This window comes from Dendrobates tinctorius, unplaced genomic scaffold (genome assembly GCF_039654945.1).
Source record: "Dendrobates tinctorius isolate UK_male_01 unplaced genomic scaffold, ASM3965494v1 ptg000097l, whole genome shotgun sequence".
NCBI classification, from domain to species: domain Eukaryota; kingdom Metazoa; phylum Chordata; class Amphibia; order Anura; family Dendrobatidae; genus Dendrobates; species Dendrobates tinctorius.
Genome location: NW_027361765.1, coordinates 29,725,739 through 29,747,017, shown reverse-complemented (window position 1 = coordinate 29,747,017; position 21,279 = coordinate 29,725,739). Strand labels below are relative to the sequence as shown.

Genomic DNA, 21,279 nt, shown 5'->3' with positions numbered 1-21,279 from the left:
GTGTCAGTCTGCAGGTGCAGAGCTACTCACGGTCCGGTGTCCCCAAGGGCGACGCTCTCTGATCTGGCTGCAGGATGAGGCCAGGCCAATCCGGCTGAAAAAAAGGCCCAGCGACTGAAAACCGGCAGGGAATGAGGTCCGGCTGGCAGGCTGAGAAGATGGCGACCACCAGGGAAAGGGCGCGCTGCCAGAGGGAGAAGGGCGGAGCTCGCCGCAGAGATCCCCTTAGCACCGCCCGCTGTCCAATAGCAGGCTGGTGTGAGGCAAGGGGGCTGGGAAGGCCTAGGACGGGCGGGAAAGAAGCCCGCTTAGATGAAAGGGGCAGGGGGCGTGGCCGCGACCCAGCGGTAGGCCCGAGAAGAAGCCGGGGCCTAAATTAATAGCGCCGGCCGCCTGTCAGCAGGGGGTCGGCGCGGAAGACGCGCCGCAACACCGGGCCGCAACCCCGCTTCCCACAGCCCGACCCCTGTATACCCCTGCCAGGGGGGGGGGGGGGCGCAGAACAAGGCCCGAAAGAACAGGGGCCTTCATGGATGCGGCGACCGTGGGGAGAAGCGGGCGCGCAGGCCCTACTGTGGTCCCCTGGCGACCGCCTTAGGATGAAAACGCCGGGGGACCGCTAGACCGCATACTCACCCAGGCCGGGGGCCACAATAAAGGTACATGAGAATCCCACGCTGTCTGTCGTCTTTATGGAATCCACGCCTCGTCCAACCGTCAGGCTCTGGTAGGCGAGATGGTGGGAGGCGGGGGGCAAGGACCGTCCGTATAGCTGGCACGCACCTGTGCGAGGCTCCTGGTCCTGCCGCGGAGACCTATGAGGATACGGGGTGGCAGTACACGCCGTACTCATAGTCTCTTTGTGGGAGTACGGATGTGACTGTTCACTCCGTATCCCTCCGAAACCTGTAAAGGAACGACGCACGACGAGGTAGATAGGGGTCTAATAAAAGACCCGTGTCCACCTCCTACTGACACTAAGCTAAACTGAGGAACTTCCTGCCGGTTGGTGGGGTGTACACTGCGGAGGAGGAGCTAACCTTTTTTTGTGCATAGTGTCAGCCTCCTAGTGGCAGCAGCATACACCCATGGTCTCTGTGTCCCCCAATAAGGCGAATGAGAAAAGATGATTTTTCATCCAAATAGTGCTCCATATGACTATTTTTTCACATCTGTATGGCTTTCATATCAGGTTTTTTATATCCACAATTAATAAATAACACCCAATTCACATTCCTATGTAATTCTGGGAATGGATCTGGTAAAACACAGGTGTGTGATTACTGGTGTCAGTAAGGCATCCATTTTTTTTCTTTAAAACACATCCACTGTATTCAGATCTGTTTATAATCTCATGACCTAAAAAGGCTGAGGAGGAGAAACAGTGAGATCATGGAAAAATGATCTTAAGCTTAAACTTACCATCCAGAAGCTTTCCATGGTAAACTGCCATCCCAGCCACACGGCCAATAAACTTGAAATATGAAAGGTGATCTTCATTGCACAGTCCAGAATTTGGATTGATTTGCAAAGTGTAATTATCACTGTGAAGAAAAACAGAAGTCTGTTGGTATCCCAAGAGTTCAACAGACGTAGATAATGCAACCTGGAACTCCCGGCAACAGTAAGGTTAAAAAAAAAAAAAAAAAAAAAAAAAAAAAGACATATACTCACTTACCAATCCCCTCCCTGCCTTCTGCGTGCCGACTGTGTCTCCCCCACCGGTCTTCCCTTTCAGTATGGTCAGCAGTTGACTGCTGCAGCCAATTAATGGTGACCCATCGAAAGAAAAGGAGAGGATACCGGTGGGGTACACTTTTAAACGACACTGGGGCAAAGAATAAAAAAATAGCAGAAACTCCTTTAATACTCTTTTTGGAGGATAGAATATTCCTTTAGTAAAGGCAGTAACTTGTTACTACCCTAGAACTACATAACACATTCTGAACTCCGACTCCATCCACCTCACAAAAGCTGCAGGGTATGGATATATAATAATGCAATGCTGACCTCTTCGTATTCTACAGTAATTCAAAATGAGAGTCAGGAATATTGGAACCTGATCCCAGAACGCCGCAGCACCATTTTTTGACAATGCGAAAAAAAAGAATAATTATATCCTCAAATTAAATGAAACAAATCTGATAAAACTTGATTCATGCTGATAAGCCTATAGCTGCTGACCGGTCTATGAAAGGATTATGGTGAAAAAGTGTCTTCTCTAGGTACAGGCAGAATAACATGTGAAAGGAACTCATGGGCCTGACACACGGTGCACAAGGCTTCAGGTCATTATCGTAGCGCTATGAACTAATGGGCCTGCAATATTGTGCACAACACTATATGAATAGACTTGAGGTCATTATCCTGGCACTAGACTGCATATGGTTGGAAAAGTTTCAAAAAAACAAAAAAAACAAGTGGGATCTCTCTAAATATCATGGCACTTACGTCGCTGAGTACTCAAAGAGACCATAATATGGATTGAACATTTCTTTCGATATCAAGAAGAACCATTCTCTGGCAACTCCTCCATAATCTAAGCCCTTCTCATTGTCAAATTCAATCCAGAGACGTGCTTTGAGAAATTCTGGTCGTTTCACAGCGATTATTCTTCTGTAAGAATCCTCAAAAATGGCTGACCGACGCAACTTCATTTCAAACCGGTTAGGAATATCGAGCTACAGAGAAACAATATATATATGGATATATTAAAATATTTCTTACACGCCAAGATTGAAACAGAACATTAAAAATGTAAGACAAATCTGATAACGGGCCCATAATTGCAATACCAATTATGTAAAAAGTGAGTGGCCCTACAACACTAATCTTTCACACCAGATTAAATATAACTACGACAGCAGAAATTATTGAAGGTCTAAACCCGTCCTGTTAAGAGGCAGATTTATGTAGTCCTTACAAAAATAAACTTTGAAAACTACTTCCATTTTAATCCCCCACCCCCTTCCCCTGTTAGGTCAATTTTCCGGTTTACAACGCGTCGCCTATACGCCAAGACTACAGGGATGAAACGTTCACTAGGCAACGTGTGTAATTCCCATCAGCTTCTTAGTTCCTAATCCCAGCTAATTCTCTACATCTACCTAGATTTGTATAGCGCGGCTCTGGGACATGTACAGCAGCACAGGAGCTGTTCTACTGTGCTGCTCACTTCCCCCACCAACCACGTTCAGACCATCGATGCGACAATATGGCCGGCCTGAACAGTTACTCAATCAGGTGCAACAATTTCCCCCTGCAACTGAACCTGGCTGGCAGCAGATTACACCCCCTAGATGTAGATAAATGTGATTCAATTCATAGGTAAATATCAGACAAATTTAGTATCTAATTTTTTATGCGGTGATTTAAGTGTTATTCAAATCTTCTTACATGGATATTGTTGGTAAATGCTTGCAAATACAAGCAATTTTGCACTTTACTGCTTATTAAATTTTTCATCCATTTTTGCAGTATTAACATTTTTGTATCCAGCATGTCGCCCTGGAGACCGACAATCATTGCTAGGCAGCAGCACATGAGCAGTGCTTACAAGTGACTTTCTGTTGGGCTTGTAAGCGCTGTTTTGAAGTTGGCGAGACTGCTGGAATGCACTCGGAGTGAACATATCAATTGGTGCCCAAGAGGTAAGATGGCCCATTCTGACCTCTAAAGCAGATGTAGTTGTGGATTCTGATGATCTACTGTACTGCATAGGCCCCTTATACTGTTCATGCTCAGGGGCCCATCTTCTGTCTGTGTCCGCCAGCGAGTGTGCTCTTGCCTTCCGATTCTAGCCACTGTCAACGCTTAGAAGCTTCACGGCATTGGCAGGCAGACATCATTGCAAACAAAATCAAAGTGTTAAAAACTGAAGAATGTCTGCAATTTTTAATAAGCAGTAAATTGCAAACCTCCACAACCAGCTGTCATGCTTCCCACCTGCCTGGCAAGAAATAAACTAAACTTTGTACAAATCCAAATATGTAGAAAACACCTTGGATTACACTTGCCTGCTTCTTCAACTTTTTACGGAAATATTCATATTTTCTTTTGTAATCCCGAGAATAAGGTACAGCCTAGAAATCAAATAAGAGTTTAACATCGCACTCAACTTTACTATTCGCTTAATAAAAATCTATAAAAACAAAAACGAGTTTCCTTACTCTTATTCAAGGTGACAGAAGCTATTTTACTTTTGCACGCTAGGGGGCAAACTAATGCTGGAAGAGAACACATGAGGTCTCCTCTTGCCACATCGAGTGCTCCCTTGACAGGGTCACTGCAATGCGGCAGGGGGCTTCATACAGTCTGATCAGAGTGTTAAACTACAAACTTCATGTTCAGTTTTGTACATTTTTGCCTACCGGCATTAGATCAACAAATGATTTTTAGATGTGTGGTCCATGAGATTTAATATGGCAAAAGCATTGAAAAAAAAATAAATAAAAATGTGAAAAAAACCCCACCAGATTTTAGCCTGATTTTCTTGTGAATTACCTGTAACAGTGTTATACATATTGGTGGCTTTGTATATATCAGCAGGGACTTTGAAAAAAAAAAACTATTTTGATCATGTAAAACTGTTGAAAATCATTTCCGCTGTACAAATAAACCCCCAACACCACACATTTGCTATTTTAGCACGAGATGAATACTGCACAGAAGCCAAGGCCACGATAGGACACTGGAGATGTTCAGAACAGTACTTTAAGGTGGGTCGTCCAGTAGTGAGGAGCCCAGCTGAATCAATTCAGGACCACAATTAACACTAAAGCATTGGATCCTCACCTCCCACAGGGGTGCGGACATCAATGGAACTACAATGCTGCAGGTGGTGAACATCCATTGTTGTTAGTTTACTTGGTTCCCAAAGTGATTAAGCTGTGGTTGTCCAAAAGTTTAAAGAAAAAAAAAAAAGCAGGCCCGATTCATCAAAACCGGCGTTTCTCACACTGATCTGCACAAGGTGGTGTGCTGGAATCAGATGCTTCTGATTAAGTGGTTCACGCCTCTTAATGGATCAAGAGTGTCAGACGAGTACAGTACGCTTCCGTGTGCGCCTCGCCACAAATCTTACTCCAGTCGGGGAGTGGAGTAACATTTATGGAATAAGGAATGGCACGGCATCAGATTTGATTATAGTTACATTTTGCTCCCATTGTGCATTATACATTATGCTTTATGACCTTTAATCTGCACCTTGTCCACAAAGTCTCATGGACATCTATACATAGTAGGTATCCCGTCTGTCAATACTGGCAAATCAGGCAAAGAACTGACCGTGCGCTATGTATATAGACGTACTTACTGCAAGCTTGGAGACATCCTGCTGTCTAATAGGGACGTCACATGGCCAGGTCAGTTACCCCTTGCTAATAAGGACTCTCCCTAACACTTCTTCACTGTAAGGACCGATCATTCTGACTCAGTCAAAAAAAAGTTCAGACAGCCAAGAATGAAACTCAATCCCCACCCCCTCACTGCAACCAGGGGCTATGGATACAAGTGCTTAAGGTAATTTCCCAGATGGTGTGAGGTGCAATATATTACACAGCGGCCATATTAGCATACTTTTCACACCTTATACAAGCTGCTGCCTTGTAAACATGGTGCAGTGACAGAGGCGTCACAAGAAACATTCAGCAATAATGCTATGAGCTGCCATGCCATTTACTTGTGGGTGCTCAGAAGTGATGGCTGACAACCCAGCAAAGCAATGACTGGGCTGTAAGGGCACAAAATAATAGAGTGCACTTGTACTGACCGGTCCGGTTATTGCGGCGGTCTCTAAGCGCGGATCTTCCCACTGAGTCTTCTTTGTGTCTGGAAGAAATAGGAATGCGCTTTATTTTCTTTAGAAATCAAATAAGACTATTATTTAGAAACAGACATTTGCTTACTGTGGTCAATATAAAAGCCTCGGCCATCCGTGTGCGTCCTCTCTTCCCAACCAGGCTGCATGGGAGAACCAGAAACAGGTCAGTATGGCACAATGAGAATCAGTACAAGTGTATCCAGACCAGTGAGCTTCATACATAACCTTGTTTAATATTGTATTTAGCAGCATTCATTTCCACAGCGCTTTACAGACATCAAGGTCCCCACTTGGGCTCACAATCTAAATTCCCTATCAGTAGGTCTGTGGAGTAGGGGAGGAAACTGGAGAACCCAAAGGAAACACACACAAACACGGGGAGAACATACAGACTCTTCATCACTCAGGACCCCAGCGTTGAAAAACCACAGTTCTGGCCACTGAGCCACCGTGCTGCCCATACAACAGGTTTTGGTGATAGATTGGTTACCACTGTTGTTTATGTAGTGGAAGAATATCCCACAGCACAGTACAAAGGTTGTCATCACTCATATCTGTCACTGTCCCCATAAACATTCTTGATATTCACATTACATACACAAAACCCATTTCAATTGAATGCAGTTGGGTTACCCCTTGGGGTATGTTTCCACAGGCTTTTTCCAGCAGCGCTATGGACGCGGCACATGACTGCTCCGTCCAAAGCGCTGCCGGCTTTGTACGCGTGGTGATTCCGCATGTGTTCATTGAACACATGCGGAAGCACCACATCCTATACATAGACGGTGCTTTTTATATTGTGTAGACTGAGCGTCTCCGCAAGATAAATAGACATGCTGTGGTTTAGAAAGACGCGCCACATGTGCGCATACGCAGGTCTGCCACCTGTGCCTTTGTACGCATAGTGGAGACAGGATTTCATAAAATCCCGTTCACTATGCTGTAACATCTGGACACTGCGGCTGTACGCACCATCCAATCCGCAGCAAATGCGCCACAAAGAAAACATACCCTTAGGGCATTTTCCAAAGTAACAGTTGTGCTGTACAAGAAGGGTACATCAGAAAACATCTCGGAGACCACAGACTGCCAAATTAACTAGCAAACCCACTGCAAGTAGTGGTAGACCTCATGCAGTTTCTGCAGCACAATTTTTGGCAATACAGTAAGAACCGTGGCATGAGTACTGTGCGTTGACATTACCCATCGGACCAGTGTGCCAACAAAATCAATAAGCCATAAGTATTTGATGGAGAACCCTTTTAACCCCTTCACCCCCAAGGGTAGTTTGCACGTTCATGACCGGGCCAATTTTTACAATTCTGACCACTGTACCTTTATGAGGTCATAACTCGTTTCTCGTTACATACTGTACTTCATGTTAGTGGTAAAATTTCATTCAAATAACTTGCGTTTATTTGTGAAAAAAACAGAAATTTGGCAAAAATTTTGAAAATTTCGCAATTTTCCAACTTTGAATTTTTATGCCCTTAAATCACAGAGATACGGCACACAAAAAACTTGATAACTAACATTTCCCACATGTTTACTTTACATCAGCACAATTTTAGAACCAAAATTTTTTTTTGTTAGGAAGTTATAAGGGTTAAAAGTTGACCAGCGATTTCTCATTTTTACAACACCATTTTATTTTTAGGACCACATCACATTTGAAGCCACTTTGAGGGTTCTATATGATAGAAAATACCCAAAAGTGACACCATTCTAAAAACTGCACCCCTTAAGGTGCTCAAAACCACATTCAAGAAGTTTATTAACCCTTTAGATGCGTCACAGGAATTTTTTTCAATATTTAAAAAAAAATGAACATCTAACTTTTTTTCACAAAAAAAATACTTCAGGTTCAATTTTTTTTATTTTACCAAGGGTAACAGGAGAAATTGGACTGCAAAAGTTATTGTGCAATTTGTCCTGAGTACGCTGATACCTGATTTGTGGGGGGGAACGACTGTTTCGGCGCATGGCAGAGCTCAGAATGGAAGGAGCGCCGTTTGACTTTTTCAATGCAAAATTGGCTGGAATTCAGAGAGAGTCCCTGATGTACCTAAACAGTGGAAACCCCCTACAAGTGACCCCATTTTGGAAACTAGACCCCCCAAGGAACTTATCTAGATATGTGGTGAGAACTTTGAACCCACAAGGGCTTTACAGAAGTTTATAACGTACAGCGGTACAATTAAAAAATCTTATTTTTTCCACAAAAATGATCTTTTCACCCCAATTTTTATTTTCCCAAGGGTAACAAGACCCTAAAAGTTATTGTGCAGTTTGTCCTGAGTATGCTGATACCCCACATGTGGGGGTAAACCACTATTTGGGTGCATGGCAGAGCTCGGAAGGGAAGCAGCGCCATTTGACGTTTTTGGCTGGAATTGAGATCGGACATCATGTCGCGATTGGAAAACCCCTGATGTACCAAAACAGTGGAAACCCCCCACAGATGACACTATTTTGGAAACTAGACCCCCTAAGGAACTTATCTAGATGTGTGGTGAGAACTTTGAACCCACAAGGGCTTCACAGAAGTTTATAACATAAAGCCGTACAATTCAAAAATCATATTTTTTCCACAAAAATGATCTTTTCACCCTCAATTCTTATTTTTCCAAGGGTAACAGCACCCTAAAAGTTATTGTGCAATTTGCCCTGAGTACGCTGATACCCCATATGTGGGGGTAAACCACTATTTGGGCGCATGACAGAGCTCGGAAGGGAAGCAGCGCCATTTGACGTTTTTGGCTGGAATTGAGATCGGACACCATGTCACGATTGGAAAACCCCTGATGTACCTAAACAGTGGAAACCCCCCACAAATGACACCATTTTGGAAACTAGACCCCCCAAGGAACTTATCTAGATGTGTGGTGAGCACTTTGAACCCCCCAGTGCTTCACAGAAGTTTATAACGCCCGGGCGTGAAAATAAAAAATTCGTATTTTTTCCACAAACATGATCTTTTAGTCACCATTTTTTTTATTTTCCCAAGGGTAACAGGAGAAATTGGGCCCCAAAAGTTGTTGTCCAATTTGTCCTGAGTAAGCTGACACCCCATATGTGGGAGAAAACTACTGTATGGACACACGTCAGGGCTAGGAAGGGAAGTAGTGACGTTTTGGAATGCAGACATTGATGGAATGGTCTGCGGGTGTCATGTTGCCTTTGGAGAGCCCCTCATGTACCTAAACAGTGGAAACCCCCCACAAATGACCCCATTTTGAAAACTAGACCCCTAAGGAACTTATCTAGATGTGAGGTGAGCACTTTGAACCCCCAAGGGCTTCACAGAAGTTTATAATGCCAGGGCATGAAAATAAAAAAATCGTATTTTTACCACAAACATGATCAATTAGTCCCCAATTTTTTCATTTTCCCAACGGTAACAGGAGAAATTGGACCGCAAAAGTTGTTGTCCAATTTGTCCTGAGTACGCTGACACCCCATATGTGGGAGAAAACTACTGTATGGACACACGTCGGGGCTCGGAAGGGAAGCAGTGCCATTTTGGAATGCAGACTTTGATGGAATGGTCTGCGGGTGTCATGTGCGTTTGGAGAGCCCCTGATGTACCTAAACTATTGAAACTCCCAACAGGTGACCCCATTTTTGGACACTAGACCCCCCCACGGAACTTATCTAGATGTGTGGTGAGCACTTTGAACCCCCAAGTGCTTCACAGAAGTTTATAACGCTCGGACGTGAAAATAAAATTTTTTTTTCCACAAAAATGATATTTTTGCCCCCAATTTTTTATTTTCCTAAGGGTAACAGGAGAAATTGGACCCCAAAAATTGTTTTGCAATTTGTCCTGAGTAGGCTGATACCCTACATGTGGGGGTAAAACACTGTTTGGGCGCATGGCAGAGCTTGGAAGGGAAGGAGCACCATATGACTTTTTCAACTCAGAATGGGCTGGAATTGAGATCAGACGCAATGTTGCATTTGGAGAGCCCCTGATGTGCCCAAACAGTGGAAACCCCCAATTCTAACTCCAACCCGAACCCCAACACACCCCTAACCCTAATCTCAGCCCTAACCCAAGCCCTAACCCTAGCCCTAACCGAAAAATGGAAATAAATACATTTTTTTAATTTTATTATTTTTCCCTAACTAAGGGGGTGATAACGGGGGGTTTGATTTACTATTTATGGCGGTTTTTATTTTTGGCAGCTGTCGCACACTAAAAGACGCTTTTTATTGTAAAAATAGTTTTTGCATCACCACATATTGAGAGCTATAATTTTTCCGTATTTTGACCCACCGAGTCATGTGAGGTCTTATTTTTTGTGGGACGAGTTGACGTTTTTACTGGTACCATTTTCGGGCACGTGACATTTTTTGATCGCTTTTTATTCCGATTTTTGGGACACAGAATGAACAAAAACCAGCGTTTCATGAATTTCTTTTGGGGGAGTGCGTTTACACCGTTCCGCGTGCGGTAAAATTGATAAAGCGGTTTTATTCTTCGGGTCAGTACGGTTACAGCGATACCTCATTTAGGTCGTTTTTTTATGTTTTGTCGGTTTTATGCAATGAAAACTATTTTATATAAAAAATAATTATTTTTGCATCGCTTTATTCTGCGAGCTATAACTTTTTTTTTTTTGCGGATGACGCAGTATGGCGGCTCGTTTTTTGCGGGACAAGATGACGTTTTCAGCGGTACCATGGATATTTATATGCGTCTTTTTGATCGCGCGTTATTGCACTTTTTGTTTGGCGGTATGATAATAAATCATTATTTTTTGCTTCGTTTTTTATTTTTTAAGGGGTTCGCTAAAGGGGTTAACTAATGGGACAGTTTTATAGGGCGGGTCGTTACGGACGCGGCGATACCTAATATGTGTACTTTTATTGTTTTGGGTTTTTTTTATTTTCAAAAAATGAATTTATTGGGGAATATTTTATTTTTTTTTCACTAATTTATTTGGCGATTTTTTTAAAATTAATTTTACACTTTTTTTTAATTTTTTTTTTACTTTATTACATAGTCCCAGGTGGGACATCACTGTCCTGTGACAGATCGCTGATCTGTCACATCACAGATCACTGTGACAGATCAGCAATCTGACACAGGCACTGCAAAAGGCTTCCTCATGCCTGCGCTTTGCAGGCACTGAGGAAGCCAGCTTCCTCCAGGCCCCCGAAGGCCCCCGTCGCCATCTTGGATCCGGGGGCCTGGAGGAGAGGAGTCCCCCGCAGCAGCGCTGCACATTGCGCTGCCGTGGGGGGCTCAGGGAAGCACGGAGGGAGCCCCCTCCCTGCCGATGCTTCCCTTTAACTCCCGGTACACCGCGATCATGTTTGATCGCGGTGTGCAAGGGGTTAACGTGTCGGGGGCGGTCCATGACCGCCCCTGACAGTGTGCCGGGTGTCAGCTGTGATAATCAGCTGACACCCAGCCGCGATCAGCGGCGCTCACCACGTGGGCGCCGCTGATCGCGCTAGACGTACTATCCCGTCCATGGGCATAGGGGCCCGGGTTCCATGGACGGGATAGTACGTCTGATGTCAGGAAGGGGTTAAACTATGCAAGTGACAGCGGCTAAAAGTACTTTTACTGGCAACGGCTGCGCTATGCAGCGAAACGAATGTTCAACGTCGACAATGACGTTGCAAACAATGATGCTCAGCATGCTGGCACAGTTTTTAAGCACACTGTGGCCATATCAAAACCGCAAAATGTGATTGCTGGCTTAATGAGAAAATATATACAATTATATGTCATTACACAGACTGCATGTAGTAGCATGTTACACTTCCGTTGATACATCAATATTCAGCAAAGAATAGTGCAGGACAAGATATTCGTTAAATATTAACATTATCTATATTGCTATACCTTTTTAAAATATTTTCAAAAATTCACGGAAAATGCACAAGAGTGAGGACAAAATCTAGTAGGCGTCTGGTCAGAGAAGGCAATTAGAGGAATAACACTATATAGACTAAAATCACCGCAATAAACAGCAAATCAAATGGTGAAAACATTAAAAACCTTCCATGCAAGAAATCATAACTCATACATGACCAAGGTTGCTTAGAATACCGATCTGATGAGTTTTGCATAAATGCTTCGTTTTTTTCTGAGCAATTCGGATAATATAGGAGTTTGGATTTCTTACATAAAGGCTATATATAGGATTTACAGCTTTTCAATTTATGATATAACTAAAAAAGTAATCAAGATAATTTTGATATTTTACTTATTCCTTGTCCTGTACTATTTTTGGTTAGAATCTGTTGCCCTTTCCCCAGGTACTAGAGAGGACAGCACGCTTAGGGGAGGTTTTTTCCTTTGGCAGAGCCTTTGATTCATCTTTCACTTACTGGCAGTGGTCCCAGCTCTGACACATCTAAAGGAGGCCTTGTCCGTAGCTGTACAGGAATTCTCAGTCTCGGGTCTTCCTATAGAAACGATAAACACAGGATTTCTTGAAAACTTTGTTTACTGTATACAGGGTTTTGAGACTTGTATCCCTTAGCACTAACAGCACACTTGTCCCTAAACACCAAAGTGCAAATAAAGTCCGTGGAGCCTCATTTAAGAGTCTCAAACACGGGACTAGCCAGATCTTCCTCCAGGGAAGGACCCAGCCAAGGGGTGGCTCCTTTCGGAAACCACCATTACCACCATATTAAGTGGCCCTTTAAGTCAATAACCAGCTCTTTACGAGTTTACAGATATGACAAGGGAAATACCAAGGCCAGGTATCCATCCACAGACAGCTGTTTCGGGGTGTTGGCCCTCATCAGTGTGGAGTAGGATTCTGGCTAGGTGGGAGCAATGCCTAGTAGACCAACATCACAAAACAAATCACTGACCTCATGGAGACCAGTCAAAGAAAACACTGCGGCAGCCGGCAAAGGCGTTCAATCAGTGAAATCCTAGGTGCATTGCTCCCTGGGAAATACGAATATGCAATCCTTGGTTGGGTCCTTCCCTGGAGGAAGATCTGGCTAGTCCCGTGTTTGAGACTCTTAAAATGAGGCTCCACGGACTTTATTTGCATATTCGTATTTCCCAGGGAGCAATGCACCTAGGATTTCACTGATTGAGCGCCTTTGCTGGCTGCCGCAGTGTTTTCTTTGACTGGTCTCCCTGAGGTCAGTGATTGTTTCGTGTTGTTAAACACCAAAGTGAAAGGCAGACATTTGGTGACTGCATTAAAGGCGTTTTTCAGTCCTGTATAAACTAAAAGTTTGTTACTAAAATACTTTGTCCATTAATTAAAAAATAGTCTAATTCCTACCTAATAATTGCAGCCTTCAACTCTTTCACTGCAAGAGATGTAGTATGTCCTGCCTCTAACATTATCCAGGGCTTGAACATAAGGACTACAGCTTGGATCTGGGTGTCACATAACCCTCAAAATCTTACCAGGAGACACCAGGATCAAAATTCAAAATGCAACATTTGGGGTGCACCACTTTTCCTGTTCTGTAGGCGAGTGATGGGCTTTTTACACAGGGCAGTCAGATTATGACTGACTGTTCATGATCAAAACCGCATGTAAACTATGTCAGAGAGCAGCTGATCAGCAATAATTTGCTTCCCCGTCACTGATTGCATCTTTTGCGCTGATCTAAAAATCATTGTTGTCCGGCAGTACATCCACGTGGGGAAACAAGATGTCCCGGTAAAAGTTTCATACTGAATCCTCATCTCTCACCATGCAAAATGAAGCGATTGACAGGCAACTAATTTGTATGTGTAACAGGACCCTAAGGTGGAGGAGGAGCAGGTCATATCAGGAGCACGGTCACAGCTTGGTCATGCTTTCACCTACACAGCACCCAGGGAAGGAGGTGGTGACAGGAACGGCTATTTAAAAGAATGCGTCGTCAGAAAATTACCTATTTATTTTACTCATTTATATAGCGCCATTAATTCCACAGCGCTTTACAGACATTATCATCACTGTCCCCGATGGGGCTCACAATCTAGAATCCCTATCAGTATGTCTTTGGAGTGTGGGAAGAAACCAGAGAACCTGGAGGAAACCCACGCAAACATGGGGAGAACATACAAACTCCTTGCAAATGTTGTCCTTGGTGGGATTTGAACCCAGGACTCCAGAACTGCAAGACTGCAGTGCTAACCACTGAGCCACCGTGCTAACCTATTCTTTAAATCAAGTTTATTGTAAAACATTTTTTAAATATTCATAACACAATCTATAATGAAAAATAAATGAGAAATATGTAATTGTGAAGGAAGGAGGTAAACTGAATGGTGGTGCTAATTGTCATTGCAATCCTGAATAACAATGATATTATTATTAATAGTAATGAAACGTCTTTTGTGAAGAAGAAATACAAGTCGAATTGTAAACCCAGTGGCCCGTGTGAGAGATAGATATATTTTATATATATATACAATTTGAGCTATATATATATATATAGCTCAAATTGTGTATGTATGTATGTGTGTGTGTGTGTATGTCCGGGATAGGCATCTGCACCGTCACAGCTACAGCCACAAAATTTGGCACAGTCACACGTCTGGACCCCGAGAGCGTCCTAAGCTATGTTGTGAGGCGAAATTTTAACCCCGCACGTTCCAATTCACCAAACAATTTTGCCCCCATCTACACACTGGGGGGGGGAAAGTGTGTGCGTGTCAAGCCCCGCCCCTCATTATGATGTCACAATGCCCCTATTTGCATACTGGGGAAGCAGTGTGCGCGCCAAGCCCCGCCCCTCATTATGATGTCACAATGGTTGCCATGGCGACGCTGATGTCATCATAGGTTGCAAGCCCCGCCGCCGCTCATTATGATGTCATAATGGTTGACTATGGAATGGAGGATGTGTGATGAGTATATGGGCACCAGACTATGGGATGGAGGATATGTATGACGGGTATATGGGCACGGGACTATGGGATGGAGGATAATTATAATTTTCTATAACTAACCACAGTTAGCTACTATGCCCGGGCAGCGCCGGGCTCTTCAGCTAGTGTATATTATATATATATATATATATATATATATATATATATATATATATATATATACACACACACATATATTATATCTGTGTATATATACAAGGTATATATCTATCGACACACACACACACGAAAATCATTCAAAATAAAAACCTAAAACTTAAATAATGGGTGATTAAAGGGAAAATAACCTCCCTTTCCAGTTTACAACAAATCACCCATGTATCCATGCTTTTATGGGGTTTACATTTATTTTCAATTTTTTTATTTTTTACACAGGGCATTATTATTTTATAATGAAGGTTTTAATGGTGTATAATCAGAAAATGCGTACCCCGGGTATGGGGACACTTGTAAGGGGATCTGCGGTAGTAAAGAGGTTTAGAATCACTTGCCTATAATATAACAAAGATTGGCTAAAAAAAAATAAAACATTGTCTGAAAAAAAATGCAATTTACCATCTAAAACCATCACTTATATAATAACATGGAAACATCTAGTAAACCTAAAGAGAAAATGAAATTAATTAATTGAAACCTATGGTTTATTTACTTGTTTGATGAGACTGGAATTCTAGCTATAAGACCCTCATGTAATCGCTGTATCTTAGTGAATGAGGAGGTCAGCGCAGTCATTTGTTTTACTAGGGAAAGAATATAACAATTGATAGAAGAAGAAGATTCACAATACCCATGTTGTAGTCTTAGTGTTGTGATTGATAAAGAAGGGCCGTCCGCTTGGGGCATGCCTGATTTCCCAGCCTTTGGGGAGGAATCCATGTTCCGGGTCCGCAGTCTGTTTGGTAGATTCACATTCTGGAGACTTCGGATGACGGCCACTAGGAACATTCTTGGTGGGAGAGGTCTGGGACATTTCCACAGGTGATGGCTTCTGAGACTGAACATTAAGGATACATTAGGTTGTGAACGCTACCTCCAAACAAGGCGTTTCCCCTGTGTTTCCATAAACAGCGGCAGTTTAGAACAATAGGATGGGATGAAACTTGCTCTTCAGGAATCACAAGTAGCAAGATATTTTTCAACAAACACTTCAACATTTTCGAACTACCTCAAAATATGTGAAGTAAACACTGGCTTTCCACACTGTATCCATCCTACAATATCAAGTCATCCCAAAAATAAATATATAAGGAATTTTTTTTTTTTTTTGGGGGGGGTGATTGAAGGTGAAATGATGGCATCTGTTACATCCACCTAATAAAACAGATACATTAACGTATATTAAGGAATACTCTACATGGAAGCATATGGAAGTCAAAGAGCATCAGCCAAGGATTCTGTTAGATTCCTTTTTATTCTCTTGTTATCATCTTGTGCATACATCTTGGGTCATGCTGGAATTTTAATCAATCACTTTTTTTAATTTACAATACAATTTCAGATTTTTTTTTTTTAACTTGGTTTTAATTATTAGGCCGGATCAAACATGCGAGGAATACGGCCAAGTTGCGCATGTTAATACCCGGCACTGCTGCCGGCACTCAGGAGTAAAGCGTGCGGCTCCATGTATTGCTATGCGGCCGCACACTCCGATCCGAGTGCCGGCAGCAGTGCCGGGTATTAACATGGGAGACTCGGCCGTATTCCTTGCATGTGTGATCCCGGCCTTAAGGTCTTTATCAAGGGAACGTTGCTTACAGATTCTATGGGGCATGTTCTTTTGCTGCTCAGAGCCCAACGATCTTGATAAATACCAAATCATAGCACTAAATAAAAAGGGTTCCTATGGCAAATTTATAAAAAAGCAAAAACAAAAAAAAACCCTGAAAACTTGGGAGAGAAGCGGGACTAACGTAGGAGAAGAACAGGAGGCCTATAACCAGAGAGATAATTTAGTAGTACCTGAACTAAAGGCCTCTCCCACGTTGTAGTTCTAGCATTGTGATCTATGTAATACGACCTTCCTTTCTCATCTTGTTTTTCTTCCCAACCAGGTGGTAATCCTGAGAATGTCGGTAACAACTGAAAAAAAAAAAACCACAGCATTTTTCTTTAAAAAAATAAAAAATAAGCTGGCTCTGAAGATAAAGCATAAAGTAAAAATAAAGCATGCAAGTTGTTAGAAGGCTGGTCTCCGAGGCAACCGCAGTCAATAACCATCCAACAATCAGCCAATTGCCCCAAGTCTTGCTGCCAACACCCTTAAATAATTGATTTTGCCAGGGGAAGTCATAACCAGCCAGGTATTTTTAGGGTGGCAGCCCCTGTAGGGGAAATGTAATGTTACAAGGCAGTAATTCGGAATAACAGCCGTCCTTGTCCTACAAGTATAGCTTAAAGGGAATCTGTCAGCAGGATTTTGCTGAAGACCGCATTAGGTAGGTGTTAAAAACAGATTTCTGCGTTGTGTCTCTTATCAAGGTCAGTGTTTTTTGTTTGCCTGCAATGATTGTTTTACTACAGGAGTTAATCATTGCTGGGGTACAGCAGCACCTGCCTCCTGGTCCGACTCCGCCCCCTCCTGTGATAAGCAGCTCACTGTCTATAGACCATGTACATACAGAGCCTGGTGTGGGCGGGGTTAGCTTTCTCAGCTCTGCTGCATTGCTAAATCTAACAGATACATTATTGGATTCAGGGTCTCTTTCTCTACATCAGGCTGTTCTCGGGTGAGGTAGCAAAAACCTGCTGACAGAATTGCTTTAAAAACAGGACTCATATTAGGGGGGTCCCGAGCAGGCAATCCTACTCTAAAATGTTCTTATGATTGTGTAGGGCATATGGACAGCGGGTGTCTTCGTGAGAAACTCAATTAAGCTAATGTATTAGTTCTCCTAGAGGTTCAAAAAAAAAAAAAAAAAAAAAAAAAAGCTTACACATTTGTCCACTGTACAAAGAGCACAAAACAAGGGTACAAAACAAAAAGTTATCACACATTAGATGGAAAACCATTCTTACAATAGGTAATGTAGGGAGTTCTTCCTGTGTATAGGACTGCAGGGTTTCTCTTCTGCTGGAATGCGTCTTCATAAAATATAAAAAGAGGAAAAAACGTACAAATATTTTAAGCAATGTGGAGCATATCTGAATGGAAATGAAGGGTTGCTTACAGAAATGCCAGGATATGCCATCAATATATGAGCGGCAAGGGTCTACCACCAAAGATCTAGGTAACTGCACAAAGAAAAGCTCCTCCGAGCCTCCTCTGACACAGCACTGCTTGTGATCACACAAAGCAGAGGAGAACTGGAGCTACACATTCAAGTAATGCGTCTGGTGTGTACCGTGGCACGTTCCTGAGTGTGAACCCTGAATGGCAAGATGGTCAACATGGCCTCCTCAATTAGAGACCAACACAGAATTAAGGCCGCATAACCCTTTAGTTACTAAAAAGAAAGTATTCAGAAGAAAAAAAGGCTGTGACTGCAGTCAACAAGCTTATGACCATAATATACACTTTCAAAAAGGATTTATCAACATTTTGAGCTGCGTCCGAATGGAAAACCTACAAAAGCAAAAAAAAAAAAGTATTGGGAAATATATAAAATGACTTATTATGAAATTAAAACATACAAAAGGGAAATACCACAAAAATATTATGACTAAAATAAAATATGGAGTGTAATATATACCCCAGAATATGGGGATATTCATCATATCATCAGGGTAAAGGTAGAAACTACCGTAAGTGCCCTCACAGAGCTTTATACCCCAAAAAATTAAAGCATTATGAAACACTGAAAAATGGAGGCACAAAAAAAAAAACCCCCTCAAATTTCTGCTTTTTTTCACCACTAAAATAATTTAAAAAAGTGGACAAGTTTGGTATCACTCTAATCATATCATACTGATGAGGAGAATCATATAGCCAGGTGTTAGCCGTAAAAACAAATTCCCAAAACACAAAATGTCAGAATTGCGGGGGGGATTTTTTTCTTTTACAATTTCCCCACACTTAAGATTTTCTTTTCCCGTTTTCCAGTACACTATGCCCCGAAATAAATGGTGTCATTCAAAACTACAAGTCGGCCCACAAAAACAAGACACCTATTAAAAAAACAAACAAAAAAAAACCAAAATGAAAAATGGATGTTGGCCGCAGTGGGAAGGGGTTAAATTTTAAGGTAACTACACTTTTTTCTGCATTTGCTTTTAAGGTTTCTCGCCTTGGGATGATGCACAGGTTGTGTGCACTGTCATTAGTAATAACATTGTGATGGAACAAGAGCCCTTACGTACAGTGTTGGAGCTGTGTCTACTGCTGGCTCCGTCTCCAGATATGTGCAGCCTGGTGTTCAGCTCATCGGTGACTTGTGCTTGGAGATCTGGGCCAGCCGCGGGCTGGGCAGAATGGTTGCTGTATACTGTAGCATCATCCTCTGTAATAATTTCCCAGCTCTAGTAAGTTAAAAACACAAACACAAAACGGTGACTCTTCAGGTTGCCATCAGCAGACCCTCTCATGGTTTTATTTGTACATTTTACTACAATAAAGTATTTACACTGATGAAAAAGGAGGTCTGCAGATATTACCGCTAAGATTTTATAATCCAACTGCCCATGTATAAAGCAAGATCTCCAAAAAGAGCATTTCGCTGTGTCTCTCACTTTCATACGAAAAGGGTTTTTTCATAATTTTATTTTAATGCATTGCTCAGTCTAAAAAATATTAACAGGTCCTGACTGGACTTTAGAGACTCTGAATCATTGCTCTATGAGTTAATGGATTGTCTAGTTGTAATGTTGGGGACCCTATCTTTGCCCCTTACCCTTCATTAAATATTTTCCCTTTTATTTCTGATTTTCTCCCTTCATCTCTTTTTCACACAAGCTTCACCGGTTGCTCATATCAGCCTTCAGACCCAAGGCCCATTTTCGGGTCCAGTATTACACCGAGAGCGGGCGAGCGAGCCAGACACCGAGAGCGGGCGAGCGAGCCAGACACCGAGAGCGGGCGAGCGAGCCAGACACAGAGGTACCAGAACCTGAACTTCCACGGGTCTGCTCTGATGTGATACCTATGCTACAGCTCTATCATGAGGACAAGGGGGAGTGCTATTAAGGCAGCTTTGAAGCAACAGGGAGCAATTATGGTGGTTTTCACTATACTCTGAGAGACCAAGCCTATAATAAAAATAAATAAACACAGGATAAACCCTTTACAGTGTGATCTTGGGGGGGTCTAACTTATGGTAACACCATAGGTTTCAAGGTGTAGTGTGGCACCCATTCGTGCAGCTGTGCCTAGTACAACAGATTAAAGCTATGTAAACGTCTGTATACTCCAAAACTGACATTTTTTCTTAATAATCAGGCAATTCTGATTAATCACTGAGTAATTCTGCAGTCTCTTTCAAGGGATTCTCATCAGATTTTGGTTAACCTATTTGAGATCGGCATGTTGTAGGGACACAGACCCCGATTCCAGCATCACTTACGGCCACTTGCTGTAGTTTTGATCACCACATGTTTATCTGCTGCAGATCTAGTAGTTCTCTGAGTGCTGAGCGCTGTGTACATCCACACACAACCAGCTTTCTGTGTACATTGTGCATCAGCAGAAAGCTGCCAATCAGTGGCAAAACTGAGCTCATGAATTTGTAAAAGTGACACATCACTGGAATCAGTGTCTATGTCCCTACATTCTCAGATTAGGAGGCGAAAAACTGGTGATAAATTCCTTTTATCCTCCACCGGACAATATGGACAAATAAAAATTATAATTAAGGAAATACATCATATTTGGACAAATGAGGGTCAGTACACATTCGACTGCTACAGGGTGGCCAGTCATGTTTGTGCGCGATTTTGCTATTCGGACTAAATTCCGTAGACCTGTGGCAGCTGTCATTTTACCAGAGCAATTAAATAAATGAACCTGGCCCACTATATCTTTCCTTGGCGGTGGAGTAGTACTCTGTGAAGGGCAGGAGTGTTGTGAGGCCAACATCGGTACTCAATAGAGAATTGTGATACGGTGGCTAAGTACACACAGATTCTTTCCCAGAAACACAGGACTGTTCTGCTGGGCCATTACCATCCCAGCAAAAAGCAGTATACACGTTTCAATGTGTAAGTGGGGCAATGCCAAAAATGAACAATAGACATTAGTTGTTGTTCTAGACAGGTAAGGATTCTGAGAGGCTCTAGGAGCAAAAAGTCAACACATTTTCTCAACTGAATGACTTACTTGTGCAAAGAAGGAGAATAAAAGAAGCGTAGACGGCCATTTGGACCGGCCAAAATTCATCATGCGAAACAAAGCGAAAATGCATCTGTGTGTAAATTCACAGAAACACAGAAAACTAATACAAGCTCCACCAACAGAAACGGACTGAGGGTCAAATATTCTGTGATGAAAATCGAAACAAAGTCATGTATGGCTCCCAGCAATTCTATGCACAGCTACCTGACCACAAACTTAAAGGGAATCTGTCACCACATCTCACAGATCTAAACTATTAATATGAACAGAGAGGCTTTAGAATGCTGAAAACAGTCCTACCTGTATGTCTCGTTTCAG

The 21,279-nt window shown here is 42.5% G+C and overlaps 1 protein-coding gene across 3 annotated transcripts in view; it reads right to left on the bottom strand.

Moving 5' to 3' along the window:
• The window catches only part of NEDD4 (NEDD4 E3 ubiquitin protein ligase), a 209,801-nt gene that overhangs the window by 42,461 nt on the left and 146,061 nt on the right, over nucleotides 1-21,279 (bottom strand). For all 3 annotated transcript variants that reach the window (XM_073587011.1, XM_073587009.1, XM_073587010.1), the window contains 10 exons: nucleotides 18,996-19,154; nucleotides 17,715-17,780; nucleotides 16,659-16,778; nucleotides 15,487-15,693; nucleotides 12,170-12,247; nucleotides 5,907-5,961; nucleotides 5,771-5,829; nucleotides 4,017-4,082; nucleotides 2,452-2,681; nucleotides 1,423-1,544 (listed from right to left, as the gene is read on the bottom strand). In XM_073587011.1, coding sequence (XP_073443112.1) covers nucleotides 1,423-1,544; nucleotides 2,452-2,681; nucleotides 4,017-4,082; nucleotides 5,771-5,829; nucleotides 5,907-5,961; nucleotides 12,170-12,247; nucleotides 15,487-15,693; nucleotides 16,659-16,778; nucleotides 17,715-17,780; nucleotides 18,996-19,154 — 1,162 coding nt within the window. The remainder of the gene's footprint in view (nucleotides 1-1,422; nucleotides 1,545-2,451; nucleotides 2,682-4,016; nucleotides 4,083-5,770; nucleotides 5,830-5,906; nucleotides 5,962-12,169; nucleotides 12,248-15,486; nucleotides 15,694-16,658; nucleotides 16,779-17,714; nucleotides 17,781-18,995; nucleotides 19,155-21,279) is intronic.